The following is a 21,373-nucleotide window of genomic DNA, read 5'->3' as shown; positions in this document are numbered from 1 at the left end:
CGCCTACATTCCAAGTTGTAACTGTATATCTTCAAATAATAATAATAATAAGCAGGCGCTTATTATTTCAAAGGCAAAGCAAAATAGAGGTGAGTGAGGCAACCTTCTGCTGTTACACACAAAAAATATGGAATATTTTACCAATAGAGATACACCCGGTTAACACTTCAGAACATTTAAAAAAAACTCCTAAAACCACAACTTGGTGTTCTCATAAGCACAACTTATTTCTACACTTAATAAACTAGAAATGCCTAGAATTATCATACTCTTCATCCCACTCCATTGAATTCTCTAAGACAAAACTTTAAAATAATCAAATAAATAAATAGTATCTTAAGTATATATAATGTTGGATAGAATGCCCAATGGAGGCTGGGTGGTCGTTTGGCCTAGAACCTCCACATATTTTGTTTTTCTAGAGGTTTTTTTGTTTTTTTTTAATTTGTTTCTGTCCACCCTGGCCTTATTATCTGCCCATCAATTGAAGTCAAAAAAACACATTTCTATGTTTAAGGACTTTATTTCTCTTAACTATGTATCTGTCTTTTTTTGTATATTATTTATGCATTTTTTTAATCTAATTTGAATTTGTTTTTCTTTGGATGTAATTACTTCTTTGACATCTTGTAAAGCACTTTGAATGACATTGTATGAAAATACATTGTAGAAATAAATGTTATTTGTTTGCTTATTCATTTATCTCCCTATTGATTGATAGTATTATTTGTTCTGTTAGTCTGAATGTTTCTGTTGCTGTATACATCTATATTTCCCCTTGGAATAAATATAGTTTATCTAATCTAATCTAATCACAGAGATGGCAGAAGATTGCCTACAAATGACACAATAAAAAATACTCTGATGACATCGACAGCTATAGATTCTAAAATAAGGTTTTCTTATTTATAATATTAAATAAATTAAAACACCTAGATGCTTTACCTTTCGCAGTGACTTTACAGATTGTCTTGTCATCCCTACATTCACAGCTGTACTCTCCGTCATCCTCCAGAGAAACTTTGGTTATTTGAAGTGTCCGTTTAGTTCCATCACCTTGAATTTTAAACTTTATTGTTGACTTAATCTCAACACCGTTTCGTCTCCATAGGACATCCCCTTTAGTCTGATTTAATTCACAGGTCAAAACCGCTGTCTCACCAACTTCTGGTGAGATAGCTTCAAGTTTCTTGATAAACTTTATTGCTAATTCTGAAAAATACAATGTAAGAAATGAATTAATATGATTAAAAGAGTGTTAATAGGCAAAAGAAAAATAATTCCCATGTCTTTTTTTGGATGCTGATTTTAACCAAGGGAATATTAATCAAAATTGCTCCATTTATTAATGACATAACATTGAACATTCTCTACACAATTTACTGGAAATCCAGTTTAGGTTTTTTGGTGGCTAACAGTATCAAGCAAAAAGGCAAGAATCATCCTTGTTCACCACATGGCCATCCCCACATATACATACACTATACAATTGTCTAAATATGCATTGCATGATTTAGCATTAACTGGAACAAAGGGGCCTAGCCCAACCTCCGAAAAACAACCCTACACCATTATCCCTTCTCTACCTAATTTTACAGAAGGCACTATGCAGCCTGGAAGGTAGCAATCTCTTCACATTCACCAAACCCTGATTACAGGATAGTAAATCTGAATCATCACTCTAGAGAACATGTTTCCATTACTCCAGAGTCAAGTGGAGTCCACACTTGGCATTGCCCATAGTGATTTTTTGCTTCTGTACAGTTGCTTCACCATTGAACCCCATTTCATGAAGCTCTCAAGACACAGCTCTTGTGCTCATGTTGCTTCCCAAGGCAGTTTCGAACTTGGTTGTGAGTGTTGCAACAGAAGAGAGGTGATTTTTGTGCACTACAGTATGTGTTTCACCACTCGGTGGCCCCTAATTTTAACTTGTGTAATCAACCACTTCGTGGCTGAACTGTTTTTGATTCTAGAGGCTTCCACTTCACTATAATAGCACTCATAGTTCACTGGGGCAGATCTAGCAAAGCAAAAATGGCATGTACTGACTTGTGACAAAGGTGTCATCCTATGACAGTGCCACGTTTAAAGTCCCTGAGGTCTTCAGTATGACCCACTATGCTGCCAATGTTTGTCATTGGAAATTGTATGATCTGTTTCCTTAATTTTAAACACCTGAAAACAAAGGGTTCAACTGAAACACCTGAACTCAATAATTTGGAGAAGTGTCCACATACTTTTGTGTATGCTTGTATGTGGCAAAAAGGCAAGAACCAACCTTGTTCATCACAGGGCCATCATACACATACACATGCACGGCACACTTGCCTAAAATGCCATTGTATGATTTAGCATTAACTGTACCATTTTTTGAACTATGTGACTATGAAATGAGTTTGATAATGATTGATAGATTTTTAAAACTGCCACTCACTGTGACCTAGAAGATGAAGCATTAAAAGGACAATGTGACAGCATTAGATAATATTTCAATAATACCTATGCTTTCATTTTAGTCCAGGTGATGATCTAAGATGTATTCATTTTTTAACAAACTTTAGCCATTACAAAGTCATAGGGAGTAGGTGTGTTTGTCAGCAGAAATTAATATGTTATAAATCAACAACTGTGATACAAGCCTAATGTAGGCATTATGCCTATTTTGGGCCCTCACGTCCATTCTCTGTATGGGAGGGGGCCTCTACAATGGCCAAGGGAGTAGATATAGTTGCTTAACTTGGAGCCATTCTTGCACAAAAGGGTACCTGAAAAAGATCTGAAACCACTGTACAAACATCCTAGAAAATAAAGGGGATGGATTGTGCTTTAGTAATAAATGCAAATTTATAAATACAGCATTTGGTGGAAATCAAGATAAAAATAAACAAATGGATGGTTTTCCACATTTCTGATAAGTTCAGAATATGGAGAGAAAAATAATACGAGTTGTCAATCATTTGATTAATATTTTACCTAGTATGTATCTAGACTTTTCTAAATTTCCATATATTCTACTTCACATAAACTTAATATATAGCAACAGATGTGTATTCATAGTATTGAGTGCTTGCCTATTGTATAATAAAAACACTGATTATATGTTATAGGTGTAAATCAAACTTTATAAATGATCAAACTTAATAAATATTTGTCTTTAGCCTTATATGACATTAGATCATATTAGTACATCAGATGAGCTCAACTGTGTTTTTAACAAAATAATTGAAGTTATTTTTTATAATAAATCCTTTTTAATAATGGAACCAGAATGTGATGACATGTTGCATGTTGCTTGGTCATATAAGGGCAAAATTTTACTGTACTCTGTACATGTGGCAATACTACTACTAATACATTTGTTTCTTTATAGTTATTTTTAACATTGCTTCAGTCTTCCAGTAAGTGCTTTCATTTATCACCATGTAGTGAGATATAGACTACAAGCATACTACAATGACAAAACAAAGTGTTTTATGCAAGTAGATAATGCATATTTTATTTTTCTGTCTTGGGTATGAATATGATAGCATCAAGGTTTTTTAAAATAACAAGAAAAAGAAATCTTTAGTCCTTTTGCCCCTGACTAGGGTTCAATACAGTTACCTGCTTCCCTGGTTCCTTATGGCTTCTGGCTTGTTTTATTATTATTTATTATTAATGATTGCCAACAGATGCAATTGTAGCAGTACATGTAAAAGTAGTTAAAGTCACTGAAAATCTAGCTTCTTTAGTGGCATAGTAGTTACACAGCAGAACTTTAAATCTCAAGGATATTAGTTCATTGACCCATTTTACATTGTTGGTCCCAAACAAATTGCTTAAGGTGTCTATTGATTTATATATATGTATTACATATAGATATAAGGGCATATAATATATTATATTATATTTTATTATATTATATTAATTATATTATATTATAGGATAGGATAGGACTTCTTGGATGTTTTGTTTTGCAATTAAAGTGTTGTATACCATGCACTGGTATAGAGTATATCCATAGAAGGTAATACTGTACATCTGTCCAGTGTTACTTTGATTGCATAACACTGTTCTCTTACATTTAGACTCATGTTTGAAATAAAGTAGCTGTCAATTGGATTTGTCTCCGGACTCTTGTTAATTTCTGTTGTGAGTGCTGCCCTGCATCGAATTACTTACCTAAGATACAACAGATTGGCAATGAGGATTGGGATGGCAGGGCAGCATGAAAATGACTAATCTTGTTAATGTAGCTGTGGAGTTTAAGGAGTAAGAGGGGAGTTTTTCTAACTTTAAAGAGAGGATTGAAAATGTATTTGTGGCAAATACTATTGCTGAATAATGGGAAAGGGTGGAGTTCCTGAGTGTAACTGGGAACTTTGCGTAACTAAAAGATGTCATAGTGCCACAAACCAAACAAAAAATCAGTTTAGAACAGGTAACTACCATGCTAAAGGCACATTTTGAACCAAAGCAGAATATAATGCCTGAACGTTATGTCTTTGTCAAAATGTATAATGACTTTAAAAGGGACTTGGGGGAACACTGTCAGTTTGGCATGACTAGGAGAACAGTTGAGAAATCCAGCTAATCTGTGAGTTGGCTGATGGGGAGCTGTGAGGCCGGTTGCTAACAGTTGTTTATGAAGATGTGTTAACCTAGGACAAGATGGTGGATATTTGCAAAAAATACGAGTGCACCATTGCCAGCATGAAACAGTTTCAGCTGTTAAAGCCATTTAGTACTGACAGCTTGGTTGCTGGGTAAAGAATGAAGAAGTGCTTCCATTGTTTGGTGATTGACCATAAGCCTAATATCTGCCAGTTCAAGGATTTTAAGTATAATGAGTGTTGAAATGAGGGACATTTGGCTAGGGTTGCTGAAGAAAGCCAGTTGGTGAATTAGCGACATCATCTCCAAATCTTGGTAGACATAGTTTAAATGGTGCGAGAATGAAGGCAGAGCAACTTTGTTGCCTAGGCCTGCCAGCCACTCTGGAAGAGGGGTCAGAGGACATGATGGACTTCCACCAAATACATAACATGGCTATGATCGGTATGGATGGTGCACCTAGGGCTAATTATCGATTGAATGCTTTTCCCGGAACAGTAGAAAATGTGAATGTGAGGAGCTTAGTTACTTCAAAGAGTACTCCCAGCATGTTTCTTCCGAGGAAGCAGCACGTTACTGAATGCACTGGAATGGGACAAAAAGGACAGTTGCCCCTGGTGTAGGAACTGTTTGTGATGGACAGTGAGTATGTAAAACCCTATGATGTTCTGTTGAAAGTTAACGGTGTAGGAATCAAGATACAAATTGATACAGGTGCTGCCATGTCTGTAATTTTGGAGAAAGTGTACTATGCTGCCTCGCAGTAAGAAGACCTGGGTTCACTGGAGTTTGCATGTTCTCCCCGTGTCCGTGTGGGTTTCCTCCGGGTGCTCCGGTTTCCTCCCACAGTCCAAAGACATGCAGGTTAGGTACATTGGCGATCCTAAATTGTCCCTAGTGTGTGCTTGGTGTGTGTGTGTGTGTGTGTCCTGCGGTGGACTGGCACCCTGCCCAGGATTTGTTCCTGCCTTGCACCCTGTGCTGGCTGGCATTGGGTCCAGCAGACCCCCGTGACCCTGTGTTAGGATATAGTGGGTTGGATGATGACTGACTGACTGTACTATTCTAAGTTTAGCAGGTTTCCATTGTGTCCAACGAATGTTGTGTTAAAAACTTAAACATCAGTTTTGGGTAAGCTACTTGTAAATATAGAAAATGAGGGGAAACAGGTTCATTTGCCCCTACTGGCTGTAAAAGGGGATGGAGGTGCTTTAATAGAGTGAAACTGTCTTTCTCATCTAAGGCTAAAAAGTTTTGGTCTATTTCAGGTGACTGATCAAATCAAGGTATTGCAGCAAAAATATGGTTGAGTTTTTGTTAAAGAAATGGGGTATGTAAAAGGTATCCAGGCTAAACTATATGTATCTGAAAAGGCTATTCCCAAATTTTGTAAGGCAAGGCTCATGCCCTATGCAATTAGAGATGCAGTGAATGAACATTTGGACCTTTTAGTACAACAAGGAGTATTGATTCCAGTGTCCAGTATCATATGCAGAATGAACAGCTTCTGCGTACTGTGTTATATTAAGAACTGCACAGACATTGTCAAAGTGGATAAATGTATCCGGGCCTACCCCAATCAGAAGCCCTAGATGACCAGGGAAGTCCACAGGCTGCTGAAAGAGAGTAATACTGTCTTCAGGCCTGGTGACAAGGTCCTCTACAGCACAGCCCGTACCAGCCTAAAGAGGGGCATCCGAGAGGCCAAGTCAGACGAGGAACACCTGGACAGCAACAACGGCAGGCAAGTTTGGATGGGTGTCCAGCATATGACCAACTACAGGACCAGTCCCAGAGCTGTGGGAGGTGATTTATCGCTGGCTGAGGAACTGAACCACTTTGCCCAGTTTGAAGTGGATTCACCAGAAACAGCCAGATGCCATCCAGAAACCAACAACAGCCCCATCTTCACAGTGGGGGTGCACAACGTGAGACACACACTGCGGGCTGTCAACCCACAGAAGACAGCTGGACCTGACGGCATCTCAGGACACGTGCTGAAAAACTGTGCAGACCAAGTGGCTGGGGTCTTCACCAAGATATTCAACCAGTCTATGTCTCAATCCACTGTGCCATCCTGCCTGAAATCCTCTGTTATAGTGCCTCTGGCCAAGAAACAGACCATCATCAGTCTTAATGACTACAGGCCAGTTGCACTAACCCCTGTGGTTATGAAGTGCTTCGAGAAGCTCATCAGGAACCACATTATGTCATTCATTCCTCCCATGCTTGATCCGCACCAGTTTGCCTGCAGAGCAAACAGGTCTACGGAGGATGCTTTGGCCACTGTTCTCCATGCTGTTCTGTCCCATCTGGAGCAGCAGGGGAGCTACGCACGGCTGCTCTTCATAGACTTCAGCTCTGCCTTTAATACCATCTTACCCCACAGACTGGTGACCAAACTGTCAGACATAGGACTTCAACACTCCACCTGCCTTTGGATCAAGGATTTCCTGAGTGATCGCATTCAGAGGGTTAGAGTGGGCCCCTACTCCACACCCATCAGCCTCAGCACTAGCTCCCCACAGGGCTGTGTGCTGAGCCCCCTGCTCTATACCCTCTACACCCACGATTGCATTCCTGCCCACCACAGTAACACCATTGTTCGCTGATGATACCATGGTAGTAGGGCTTATCTCTTGGGGGGATGAGTCCGCCTACAGGGATGAGGTGGAGCGGCTCACAGCATGGTGTAGGAATAACAACTTACTCCTAAATACAGCCAAGACCAAGGAGCTCATCGTGGACTTCAGGAAGAAGGCAGACAACATCCAGCCACTCATCATCAACGGGGACTGTGTGGAGAGGGTCTCACACTTCTGCTTCTTGGGAGTTACCATTAGGGAGGACTTGACCTGGGGAACACACACTGCTGAGGTAGCGAAGAAGGCCCAAAAGAGACTCTACTTCCTGAGGGTTCTCAGGAAGAACATCATCCCTGAGAAACTGCTGGTGTCCTTTTACCGCTGCACAGTAGAGAGCATCCTGGTCTACTGTCTCTGTTAGTGGTTCTCCAGCTGTACAGTAGCACAGAGGAAAGAGCTCCACAGGGTCATTAAGGTCACTGTCCTCTCCCCTCACTATAAGAACTACATAGTTCCTGTTGTCTCAGGAACGTCAAGAAAATTCTTCAGGACCCATCACACCCAGGACATGCATTGTTTGAATACGTGCCTTCAGGCAGATGTTTCAGATCCATAAAGACTAAGACAAATAGACTGAGAAACAGTTTCTATCCTTTATCTATCACCATGCTGAATGCTGCTAAGTGGTCAATCTGACCTACTGCACCTTTATGTTTAAAATACAATACACTCTCATGTTTAAAATACAGCTCTAAGTCAACATTGGCTAAGGGACAAGTGCAATATGACGTATGTATGAATGGAAAACAGTGTTCTGCTGTTATGGACTATTTTCTCTATATATTTATTTATTTTAGTTATAACTTGAATGATTGTTTTTTCTTTTTTTGCATTGGAAAATTGCACCTAAATTTCGTTGTTCAATGTCTCATTGCTACAATGACAATAAAGATTTAGATTTTTTGATTTCAACTGTATGTATCCTAAAGTCAGATGGGAGCATAAAGTGTTGTGGGGACAATAAGGTCACCATTAACCCATAGCTAGATGTAGACTCCTACCCTATTTCCCATGCTCAAGATTTGTTTGCAAGATATGCTAATAGTAAACAGTTTAGTAAAATTGATTTAGCACAAGCATATCAGCAAGTTGAACTGGATAAGGAAAGGAAGACATCTTTAAATATTAATACACAGAAGGGACTGTTCCAGGTAAACAAATTACCCTATGGAGTAGCCAGCGCTTTCCAGGATATAATGGACACAATTTTACAAGGTTTGAATGGAGTTATGTGCTATTTAGTTGACATTTTGGTTACTGAGTGCTGAACAGGCTAAAGCAATATGGGTTTAAGGTTAATTCAGAAAAGTGCTTATTCTTTCAGAGTCAAGTGAAGTACAGTATTTAGGACACATAATTGATAGTGAAGGAATAAGGCTTATGAAAGAAAAAAATGAGGCAATTGAGAGAGCCACCACACCCCAGAATGTATCAAAACTGAGATCATTCCTAACTCTAGTGAATTATTATGGAAAACCTACTCCCAATCTTTCTACACTTATGAAACCTATTACACAGTTAATGCAGAAGGGACAAAAATGGATGTGGTAAGACTGGGTGGGTTCAGCTTTTGTGAAAACCAAACATCAACTTTGTTAGGAAACATTAATGGTTCTTTTTGATCCAAGATTGCCTGTGTCCTTAGCCTACACCCTATGGTTTGGGAACTGGTGTTACAGACAAGTACATAGATTGAACAGGGAGGCTCATTGCATATGTTTCTCGGACACTCAGTAAGGCCCAATATAAATATATGCAGATTGAAAAGGAGGCACTTGTGTTGTTTTCAGGCTGTTAAAATTTTGTGAATATCTATATAGCAGAAAATGTGAGTTAGTCACTGATCACAAGCCCCTAGTCAAAATTCCAACTTTAGCTGCTGCAAGACTATAAAGATGAACATTAATCTTGGCATTTTATCAATATGTGATTCGATTTAAAAAATCTGCCAAGCATAGGAATGCTGATACATTATAAAGACTACTGTTAAAAGAGACTGGTAAAACTTCAAGCTTAGAATAGAAAGTATCTTTCTTATATGTTCTTCCAGTTTCAGCAGAAGATGTTGCTCAGGCAACAGATAGAGATTCAATATTAAAGAAGGTGAAATTTGGAGTATCTAAATGAGGATGGACTGAATCCTTATTTTCAGAGGAGAACAAAACTCACAGTAGAGAACAACTGTGTATATTGGGGGCTGAGAGTGGTAATTACGGCATTGTTACATAATACCCGACTGGACAGGTTACATGGGCAACACTCAGGAATAGTAAAAATCAAAGAGGTAGCCAGGAGTCATTTTTGGTGGCCAGGATTGGATAGACAGATAGAGGAGAGTGTGGTTGTGTGCAGATCCTGTCAAGAAAATAGTAATCTGCCAGAAAAAGCACCTGTACATTGTTGGAGTTGGGCTGAAAGACCCTTGCAAAGACTTCACTTGGATATTTGTGAAAAAATGGACAGATGTTTTTAGTGTTACTGGATGCCAATTCTAGGTGGGTCAAGACTGAAAAGATCAATGCCACTACTATCCATAAGTTGACTAAGGTTTTGAGAAAACTATTTACTGCCTTCCGGAAGAGATAGCATCAGACAATGGTCCACAATTCAAGTCCACTCAATTTACTGAGCTCCTTAGACTAAATTCATTGAGACACAATATTTCAGCCCCCTATTGTCCACAAAGCAATGGAGCTGCAGAATGCATGGTGCAAACATTCAAATTAGAATTGGAAAAACAGAGTGTCAGAGATCATTAGATTAAAAGATAATTAATTTCTTGTTTGCATATCTGACCACACTTCAAGCCACAACTGTTAGAATGTACCGGGGTGGAGAAGACTCAAGTTTGGTGCCAGGTAAATTTTTTTTAAAATTGGGCAATGTCCTGTACCTCATACAGGTAAAAGGCAAGGTGATGAAACAGCATACTACCAATGTTCCAGAGACAGAGTCGGGGTGGAGATGGATATAAATGGGGGAAATGGTGGCAATCCTGAGAAAAATTTTACACTTCTGGTAGAAGTTTCTGAAGAGAGGCTCAGAGCCTGTCCACAACAGATAAGAAAGCCTCCTGAGAGGCTGATGTTAAAAGTGTCATTTTGATTATTTGGGGAGGAGTGTAGGATAGGAATTCTTGGCTGTTTGTCTGTTTTAAAAAGGACTTTTATTTAGTATACCACGCCTTGGTATAGAGTATATCCATATAAGGTAATACATCTATCCAATGTTACCTTGATTGAATCAGACTGTTCTTTTATATTGTGGATATTGAGGCTCATGTTTGAAATAGAGCAGATGTCAATTGGATTGGTCTCTGTACTCTCGTTAATTTCTCTTGTGAGTGCTGCCCTTCATCGAGTTACATTATATTATATTATATTATATTATATTATATTATATTATATTATATTATATTATATTATATTATATTATATATAACTAGTTTATTAAATAATAATAATAATAATACATTTTATTTATATAGCACTTTTCCCATGCTCAAGGTGCTTACAAATCTTGCATCATTTTTTAAGACAAAGGTGATACACCAATGGATGGATGGTCCCTAGAAGAATTTCTTTATTAGATTTATAATCCATGTGTGAATTATAATTGAATCCATTACTACATTCTTTGAGTTAACAGAAATATCTTCTTTGATTTGCATGTCAAACAGAAGTTTTCTGTTCATTGCAATATGTTATATGCTATATGTATTAACAACGGCCCTGTGATTTTCTGGACTTCACTTACAATTTTTTTTTTCTTCTTGTGTGCATGTATGTAACATCTGCAAGTCTGTTAACTTCTGGATTTTTTGTGCATATTTAGCAACTGCAAGTTGCTCCACTTCAGATATTTTGTGTATATATAGTGACCATGACCAACCCAGCCACAGGGGATGCACAAACCAATGTATTTCTTTGTGCCGGTCCCAAGGTCAGGAAGGGCATCCAATATAAAATTTTGCCAAATCAATATGCGTGAATATTGTGAATTTCCCATTGGGATTAATAAAGTATCTATCTATCTATCTATCTATCTATCTATCTATCTATCTATCTATGCGGACAATACAAATTTCCATACCAGATCGGTCGAGCCCCGGGTTAACAACGACCGCCACCAGTACTGTTAGCCAACAGGGGTGATGGCGGAAATTGGGCTACTGTTGGCCAAAGAAGAAGAAGGAGAAGAAGAGGGGAGAGACGTGTCCGGAGGCAGGAGGAGAGGAGGAAAGCAAAGAGAATGGAACTGAGGCTAGGAACTTTGAATGTTGGCAGTATGACTGGTAAGGGGAGAGAGTTAGCAGATATGATGGAGAGAAGGAAGGTTGATATATTGTACATGCAAGAGACGAAATAGAAGGGGAGTAAGGCCAGGTGGATTGGAGGTGGATTCATATTGTTCTATCATGGTGTGGATGGGAGGAGAAATGGGGTAGGAGTTATTCTGAAGGAACAGTATGTCAAGCGTGGTTTGGAGGTGAAAAGAGTAATGATTATGAAGCTGAACATTGGAGGTGTGATGATGAATGTTGTTAGTGCATATGCACCGCAAGTTGGGTGTGCAATGGGTGAGAAAGAAGATTTTTGGAGTGAGTTTGATGAAGTGATGAACAGTGTACCCAAGGGACAGAAAGTGGTGATTGGAGTGGATTTCAATGGGCATGTTGGTGAAGGGAACAGTGGAGACGAGGAGGTGATAGGAATGAAGAAAGTCATAGGATAGTGGATTTTGCCAAAAGGATGGACATGGCTGTGGTGAATACGTATTTTAAGAAGAGGGAGGAACATAGGGTTACGTACAAGAGTGGAAGAAGATGCACATGGGTAGATTACATCTTATACAGAAGAGTTGATCTGAAGGACATTGAAGACTGCAAAGTGGTGGCAGGGGAAAGTGTAGTTAAGCAGCATAGGATGGTGGTCTGTAGAATGACGATGGAGATCAAGAAGAGGAATAAAGTGAGGGCAGAGCCAAGGATCAAATGGTGGAAGTTGAAAAAGGAAGACTGCAAGGTTGAGTTTAGAGAGGAGGTGAGACAGGCTCTGGGTGCAAGTGAAGAGTTACTAGACAGCTGGGAAACTACAGCAGATGTAGTAAGGGTGATAGCAAGAAGGGTGCTTGGCGTGACATCTGGAAAGAGGAAGGAGAAAAAGGAAACCTGGTGGTGGAATGAGGAAATACAGGAGAGCATACAGAGGAAGAGGATGGCAAGGAAGAAGTGGGATAGTCAGAGAGATGCAGAAAGTAGACAAGAGTACAAGGAGATAGGGTGCAAGGTGAAGAGAGAGGTAGTGAAGGCTAAAGAAAAGGTGTATGATGAGTTGTATGAGAGATTGGACATTAAGGAGGGAGAAAAGGACCTGTACCGGTTGGCTAGACAAAGGGACCAAGCTGGGAAAGATGTGCAGCAGGTTAGGGTGATAAAGGATAAAGATGGAAACGTACTCACAAGCAATGAGAGTGTGTTGAGCGGATGGAAAGAGTACTTTGAGAGGCTGATGAATGAAAAGAACGAGAGAGAGAAGAGGTTGGATGATGTGGAGATAGTGAATCAGGAAGTGCAACGAATTAGCAAGGAGGAAGTAAGGACAGCTATGAAGAGGATGAATAATGGAAAGGCCGCTGGTCCAGATGACATACCTGTGGAAGCATGGAGGTGTTTAGGAGAGATGGCAGTGGAGATTTTAACCAGATTGTTTAATGGAATCTTGGAAAGTGAGAGGATGCCTGAGGAGTGGAGAAGAAGCGTACTGATGCTGATATTTAAGAATAAGGGGGAAGTGCAGGACTGCAGTAACTGCAGGGGAATAAAATTGATGAGCCACAGCATGAAGTTATGGGAAAGAGTAGTGGAAGCTAGGTTAAGAAGTGAGGTGATGATTAGTGAGCAGCAGTATGGTTTCATGCCAAGAAAGAGCACCACAGATGCAATGTTTGCTCTGAGGATGTTGATGGAGAAGTTTAGAGAAGGCCAGAAGGAGCTGCATTGCGTCTTTGTGGACCTGGAGAAAGCATATGACAGGGTACCTCGAGAGGAGCTGTGGTATTGTATGAGGAAGTCGGGAGTGGCAGAAGTACATATGAGTTGTACAGGATATGTACGAGGGAAGTGTGACAGTGGTGAGGTCTGTGGTAGGCATGACGGATGCATTCAAGTTAGAGGTGGGATTACATCAGGGATCGGCTCTGAGCCCTTTCTTATTTGCAATGGTGATGGACAGGTTGACAGACGAGATTAGACAGGAGTCCCCATGGACTATGATCTGTGATCTGTAGCGATAGTAGGAAGCAGGTTGAGGAGACCATGGAGAGGTGGAGATATGCTCTAGAGAGGAGAGGAATGAAGGTCAGTAGGAACAAGACAGAATACATGTGTGTAAATGAGAGGGAGGTCAGTGGAATGCTGAGGATGCAGGGAATAGAGTTGGTGAAGGTGGATGAGTTTAAATACTTGAGATCAACAGTACAGATTAATGGGGATTGTGGAAGAGAGGTGAAAAAGAGAGTGCAGGCAGGGTGGAATGGGTGGAGAAGAGTGTCAGGAGTTATTTGTGACAGATGGGTATCAGCAAGAGTGAAAGGGAAGGTCTACAGGATGGTAGTGAGACCGGCTATGTTATATGGGTTGGAAACGGTGGCACTGACCAGAAAGCAGGAGACAGAGCTGGAGGTAGCAGAGTTAAAGATGCTAAGATTTGTACTGGTTGTGACGAGGATGGATAGGTTTAGAAATGAGTAAATTAGAGGGTCAGCTCAAGTTGGACGGTTGGGAGACAAAATCATAGAGGCGAAATTGCGTTGGTTTGGACATGTGCAGAGGAGAGATGCTGGGTATATTGGGAGAAGGATGCTAAGGATAGAGCTGCCAGGGAAGAGGAAAAGAGGAAGGCCTAAGCAAAGGTTTATGGATGTGGTGAGAGAGGACATGCAGGTGACGGATGTAACAGAGCAAGATGTAGAGGACAGAAAGATATGGAAGAAGATGATCAGCTGTGGCAACCCGTAACAGAAGCAGCCAAAAGAAGAAGAAGAAAGAAGAAGAAGATAGTGACCATGACCTTGTTGCTCTCAGGGGTTTTGGGGCATATACAGTGCATCCGGAAAGTACTCACAGTGCATCACTTTTTCCACATTTTGTTATGTTACAGCCTTACAGCCTTATTCCAAAATGGATTAAATTCATTTTTTTCCTCAGAAAAATTGAGAAAGCACATGTACATAAGTATTCACAGCCTTTGCCATGAAGCTCAAAATTGAGCTCAGGTGCATCCTGTTTCCCCTGTTCATCCTTGAGATGTTTCTGCAGCTTAGTTGAAGTCCACCTGTGGTAAATTCAGTTGATTGGACATGATTTGGAAAGGCACACACCTGTCTATATAAAGTCCCACAGTTGACAGTTCATGTCAGAGCACAAACCAAGCATGAAGTCAAAGGAATTGTCTGTAGGCCTCCGAGACAGGATTGTCTCGAGGCACAAATCTTTGGAAGGTTACAGAAAAATTTCTGCTGCTTTGAAGGTCTCAGCGAGCACAGTGGCCTCCATCATCCGTAAGTGGAAGAAGTTCGAAACCACCAGGACTCTTCCTAGAGCTGGCTGGCCATCTAAACTGAGCGATCGGGGGAGAAGGGCCTTAGTCAGGGAGGTGACCAAGAACCCGATGGTCACTCTGTCAGAGCTCCAGAGGTCCTCTGTGGAGAGAGATGAACCTTCTAGAAGGACAACCATCTCTGCAGCAATCCACCAGTCAGGCCTGTATGGTAGAGTGGCCAGACAGAAGCCACTCCTTAGTAAAAGGCACATGGCAGCCCACCTGGAGTTTGTCAAAAGGCACCTGAAGGACTCTCAGACCATGAGAAAGAAAATTCTCTGATCTGATGAGACAAAGATTGAACTCTTTGGTGTGAATGCCAGGCGTCATGTTTGGAGGAAACCAGGCACCGCTCATCACTAGGCCAATACCATCCCTACAGTGAAGCATGGTGGTGGCAACAGCATCATGCTGTGGGGATTTTTATCAGCAGCAGGGACTGGGAGACTAGTCAGGATAAAGGGAAAGATGACTGTAGCAATGTACAGAGACATCCTGGATGAAAACTTGCTCCAGAGCACTCTTGACCTCAGACTGGGGCGACAGTTCATCTTTCAGCAGGACAACAACCCTAAGCACACAGCCAAGATATCAAAGGAGTGGCTTCAGGACAACTCTGTGAATGTCCTTGAGTGGCCCAGCCAGAGCCCAGACTTGAATCCGATTGAACATCTCTGGAGAGATCTTAAAATGGCTGTGCACCGACGCTTCCCATCCAACCTGATGGAGCTTGTGAAGTGCTGCAAAGAGGAATGGGCGAAATTGGCCAAGGATAGGTGTGCCAAGCTTGTGGCATCATATTCAAAAAGACTTGAGGCTGTAATTGCTGCCAAAGGTGCATCGACAAAGTATTGAGCAAAGGCTGTGAATACTTATGTACATGTGATTTCTCAGTTTTTTTTATTTTTAATAAATTTGCTAAAACCTCAAGTAAACTTTTTTCACATTGTCATTATGGGGTGTTGTGTGTAGAATTCTGATTAAAAAAATGAATTTAATCCATTTTGGAATAAGGCTGTAACATAACAAAATGTGGAAAAAGTGATGGACTGTGAATACTTTCCGGATGCACTGTATAGCCGCAGATTTTTGAATTGATTTCATGTGATGCTGTCTGTATATTATTATATTAATTTGATCACTTCAGATAAGCAAGACAATGTACTTGATTGTGATATTTTGTGTAACCAATTTTGAGTTTGATCAAGGTCAAAAGTAGTAATATTAAGGTTTAAGGTTTCTTTATTTAGTCATGTTTACACAAGAAAACATGAAATTTGCCTTCTCAGTTGCATCTAATAACAGAAAGAATTAAATAAAACAGACAAATAGAAACAATTCATTTGTAAACATCAAAATGATCTCGACATAAAGCTCCTGTAAAGCGTAATCTTTTAACTGGCTGACTGTTTACCCCAAATTTAGCAAATAATACACATTTTCTGTAAACTTTAAATACACTTTTGAAAATTTCTGATACAGTCAACAATTCACAAGTCATGGTGTAGATTTAGAGGTATCATTCATATACATTACAACATAATCATAAATGTCATCATTTGTGTTATGTGAGAAAACTTTGCATATCTCCTAATGTCTCACTACAAATTGGATAGATCTGTACCATATTTATTCATCTGCATTTACATTTATTATATATTGTGGAATTAATACATTATCAGTCAAAAGGGATTCAATTTTATTTGATCAAAACTAATACAACTTGAACCAGTCATCGTGTATGGAAATAACATTTTTTTGGCAAAACCTTCCTCTATCCTTCCACTTCACAGCTCTGTCTGCACAGCATATATGTGTGCAGTCTTTTTCTTGTCTAAGACACCTCCCCTTCTTATCTTCTCATTCCAGTCTTTTGCTCTGTGGCACTATTCATATACACCACTCATCTGCTGAAGACCTTCATTTGTAAACACAGGATTGCCTCAAACAGGCCGCAGAATGGCTGCTACACTTTCTCTTCAGGCTTACATCAGCACTGCATGGCACGTTATCATTGTGTGTTTGGTACAGTATTATTATGGACAAATATGGACAATTAAAAATAAAAAATCATGAACCAGCTAATTTTTTTTTCTATAATGTCACCAAATTTCTATTAAATCATTTCTGAGGTATTTGGTATTTTATTTTTCTATTGAAGAGGCAAAATGAGAAATTGCGTCAGTCAGTGTGTCACTCAACTTTGCATTATATAGAGAGATTATATTATATTGCAAGTTATATATGTACTTATATTGCTTCATTATAAGAATGAAGTTCAAAAATAAAATATTTAAAATAGGCTTTCATTCATGTTGACATGTTATTGACTTGTTTTTATACACTAACAACCCAGGCATTGCAAGTGGAATTAACCACTTCATACTGACTGCTGATGAGTTGTCCTAAAATGTAGCTTCTTCAGTGACCACTTTCAGCATGCCACTCAGGTGTTTAGCAGATCCATGAGCTCCTAGCTGCTTTGATCCTTTGCTTCCTCATACAGACCGCACGGGCCTGCCACACTTCACTCATCTGGGGTCAGAGGCAACCTGTATGCCACTCTTTTCCCCAGGTCTGTGAGACAATCCAAGGCCAGGGTCCACATCAAAGACTCAGCAGAGGCTATGCATAAGGGCCAATGAACTCAAGCAGCCAGGAGCTGTGCCTAAAGTGCTCTGCACATACTGTGTCAGTAACACCCCTTACCCCATGTAACTGGTTTAATGGCAGCTTCTCCAAGTAGTTTTTCCCCCTTGGACAATTCTGAGCCAACTGAGGAGCACACTACACTGCTCTACTCTCAGAACACATCCATGAGAGAAACAAGAACTCAATTCAAGGAGTACGAGGTGATCTGTTCTATCCTGTCACAAATGAGTCGTTGTGTGCATGATCAAGGGGCCCACCAGATTTAGTGCTAAACAAGTCCTTCATCTCTGGGTCATTAATCAGCCGACTGCTGGAGAGTGGCCATAAAAATGACCATTTGTGTGTCCCTCTCGGTTCTGGACTCAAGGGTGCTGTAATACTTTATTTCTTAGCTATTTTCATTACACTAAAGGCTTTAAACCAAATCATCTCTTTGCACTTATCCCCCTCAAATAGCAAATACTAAAGAAAAATGTTTCCTGCTTTTAACAGTTTCATAAGTACCAGCAAATTGAAGAAGCAAATAAAGCAATTACCATAAACAGGAAAAAATATGCATGATAAAAAGCAAAAGAAAATGTAACATAACTACTTGAAAATACTTCATATTAGAATAAAGTATAAAAGTCTGGTTTGATTTTTTTTTATACTGTTCATTTTCATGTACATGTTATTAAATTTTCCAATATTATACAAAATATTATTCTCTATGATTGTTATGAAATTATTCTAATAAAATAAGTGAATCTATGAAAAAACTTTGTCTCTAACCTTTCACTTGAAGTCTGAAATCCTGTTTTTCTCCGCCACAAATCTCACAGGTGTAGGTGCCACTGTCCTTAGCCTCTGCTGATTTTATTACCAATGTGCGTGACAGGCCAAGCTTCTTTATATTATATTTCTTTCCTTCTTTCACTTCAACACTGTCTTTGTACCACTTCACTACCACACTCTCGGTGGATACCTCTGTTGAAAAGTTGGCACTTTCTCCTTCCTGAATGGCAACTAATTCCTCAGTAGCCTTTTTCTTAAATGTGGCTACTTGATCTGCAACACAAAAATATTGAAACATTTTTATTTACATGTTCTGTACCATTCTCCTTATGAAAATCAATTCACTACAAAAATAATAACTATTACATCAGGTCTTGCATACACTGCTTAGCTGATGATATATAAGACCTAAAAGCAATGCAAGCAAACCAAAGACCTCAGATCTAATACTACAAATACAGGTACAGTATAATCATAATTTCAAAATTTTTAAAGTGACATATTAAGAGAATTCAACCAAAGGTAAATTACTGTAGTTTGATGAAAATGAATAAATAAACAAAAAACATTTTTGAAGTGGATGAATCGATAGCCAGTCCAAGATACAGTAACATTGTTCACCAGCATCCTCTATCCAGTCTAAGGAGATATTAGGAATTTTGAAATGAAAAAAGTGCCTGGCCATGAAAGTCTAGCAGAGAGTATTTCTAAAAGACTCAAAGATGTAATAGATGGAAATGCTTTATTTATTCAAGAAAAAGACAAACATCTAAAGACTACCTTTTTTTAAGAATCTGCAAATGTCTGTATTCAATTTGGCATTGTACAGTTTCTTTTTTGTATTGTCCAATGGCAACAGGTTCTGTCTAACAACACTATAATTTAATAATGTGACAAAATACATGTGAAAAAGAGTCCATTTTGTAAAAAACTGCATGTGAGGTCAGGAGTTTGTGTAACTGCAGTATATTCAGTTCTGGTTTTTTGTTGTACTTACACACTAAAATGAGACCTATTAAAAAAACATATAACAAAAAAGTTATGTTTATGAAGTTGTGAATACAATTTCAGTGTTAATGAGTGGTGGCTGATCAGCCTAATGACTTCAGGATAAAAACTGTCCTTGAATCAAGTGAAATGAATGCTAATGGTCCTGTACTGTTCACCAGAATTGGGGGAGTAAAAAAAAAGGAACTGAGCAAGATGGCTTAGATATTTAATAATACTGTTTGCCTTTCTAAGTAAGAGTGTGATAGATGGATATTTTATCATGAATACATTTAGTGAACAATAAATAAATACTTAAATATTTTTCATGGATATCATACTCTCAGGTGTATTTTTTTTTATTTTTTTTACTGAGATACTTTTGGTGCTGTGAAAGCAGAAGCCTTTTTACAGAAGCTCCGTATTTTTTCCGTTTTTCTTTTTTTTTCTGAATGTATTTACTAGTTGCTAGTCTTATTTAAGATTAGAATTTATCTGGCTTCTGGTCTGTCACTGTTATTAGCCACTAGAAATCTGATAAATGGATTATAAATGGATCTTAAATTTACAGATGAATGGCAATGAACACAAATCCTGTTTCATTTTTTGGAAGGAAGTGTTTGTCTACAGGCAGAGAGGGTGACATGCCGGCATGAGAGTAAAAGTAAGGCAAAAAGGTTTTAGAACTGGTCTACCCTCTATTGTATTGAGAAATGTTAGATCGCTGTCAAATAAGATGGATGAACTGTCTGCGTTTACAGTGGGTCACAGAGCATATAGGTATAATGGTATTTTGTGCTTTATGAAGAGCTTGCTTAAACCCGATATACCTGACACTGTATTAATGCTGGATGGATTTTATGTTATTTGAGCAGACAGAGACCCAGTATGGTGTGAAAAAAAATAAAGTGGGGGACTGGTCATCTACTTCAATGAGGAATGGTATAAAAGGGAGCATATTACAGTTAAACTACAGTTTGTAATTTAGACTTTGAAATTCTGTCTTTCATGAATTCGTCCATATTACTTGCCCTTGGATATAAATTATATCACCTTATTAATGTTTATATTCCTCCCTCTGCAAATGGGGACTTAACAAAACTTTAATGATGAACCTAGCAATTAAAATATATGTGGAGTCTTCAACCATGTAACTTTGGAACAAATGTTGACAATCTCTACTACATCAACAACTTCTATCACAGCTATTGTAATGGCCAGTGAGGAATTCACCTCTGACAATCAGTGTGGGTTGCTGATAACTGAAGACCAAGTAAGAAGACAACTGAGGAAGCAACACACAGGAAAAACTGCATGATCGGATGGAGTCGGTCCCCAAGTTCTTAAGGCCTGTGCTGACCAACTTTATGATATCTTCTGTCACCTGTTGAGTCTGCCCCTAAGACATCAGAAAGTGCCACTGCTGTGGAAAACATCCTGCATTGTTCCTGTTCCAAAGAAGGCAGCTGCCTATTTACCCAGTGAGTACAGAGCAGTGTTACTTATGTCTCACATCATTAAGACCTTTAAGAGACTGGTCCTGGACTATATGAGTCCTCTTAATGTAGACCACCTGGATTCACTGCAGCATATGCAATTATCTAAGATGCTGCAGATGTTCTATCAGACGGTTGTGGCAAGCGACCTCTTCTACGCGGTGGTGTGCTGGGGATGCAGCATAAAGAAGAGGGATGCCTCACGCCTGGACAAACTGGTGAGGAAGGCAAACTCTACTGTAGACACGAAGTTGGACAGTTTGACATCTGTGGCAGAGTGACGGGCGCTGAGCAGGCTCCTGTCAATCATGGAGAATCCACTGCATCCACAGACAAAGGAGCAGCTTCAGCGACAGACTGCTGTCACTGTCCTGCTCCACTGACAGACTGAGGAGATTGTTCCTCCCCCACACTATGCGACTCTTCAATTCCACCCGGGGGAGTAAACGTTATTATACAAAGTTACTGTCTGTTATACCTGCATTTTTATCACTCTTTAATTTAATATTGTTTTTTTATCAGTATACTGCTGCTGGAGTATGTGAATTTCCCCTTGGGGATTAATAAAGTATCTATCTATCTATCTATCTATCTATCTATCTATCTATCTATCTATCTATCT

The 21,373-nt window shown here is 39.3% G+C and overlaps 1 protein-coding gene across 1 annotated transcript in view; it reads right to left on the bottom strand.

Annotated features, from left to right (window-relative positions):
- Positions 1–21,373, bottom strand: part of obscnb (obscurin, cytoskeletal calmodulin and titin-interacting RhoGEF b) — a 565,304-nt gene that overhangs the window by 417,267 nt on the left and 126,664 nt on the right. The window contains exons 18-19 of the mRNA XM_051928767.1: positions 18,266–18,541; positions 946–1,212 (exon numbers count right to left, since the gene is read on the bottom strand). Of these exons, the coding sequence (XP_051784727.1) occupies positions 946–1,212; positions 18,266–18,541 (543 nt within the window). The remainder of the gene's footprint in view (positions 1–945; positions 1,213–18,265; positions 18,542–21,373) is intronic.

Source organism: Erpetoichthys calabaricus, chromosome 6 (genome assembly GCF_900747795.2).
Source record: "Erpetoichthys calabaricus chromosome 6, fErpCal1.3, whole genome shotgun sequence".
Classification (NCBI taxonomy): domain Eukaryota; kingdom Metazoa; phylum Chordata; class Cladistia; order Polypteriformes; family Polypteridae; genus Erpetoichthys; species Erpetoichthys calabaricus.
The sequence above is the reverse complement of the archived record's forward strand: the minus strand, read 5'-3'. Positions and strand labels throughout refer to the sequence as shown.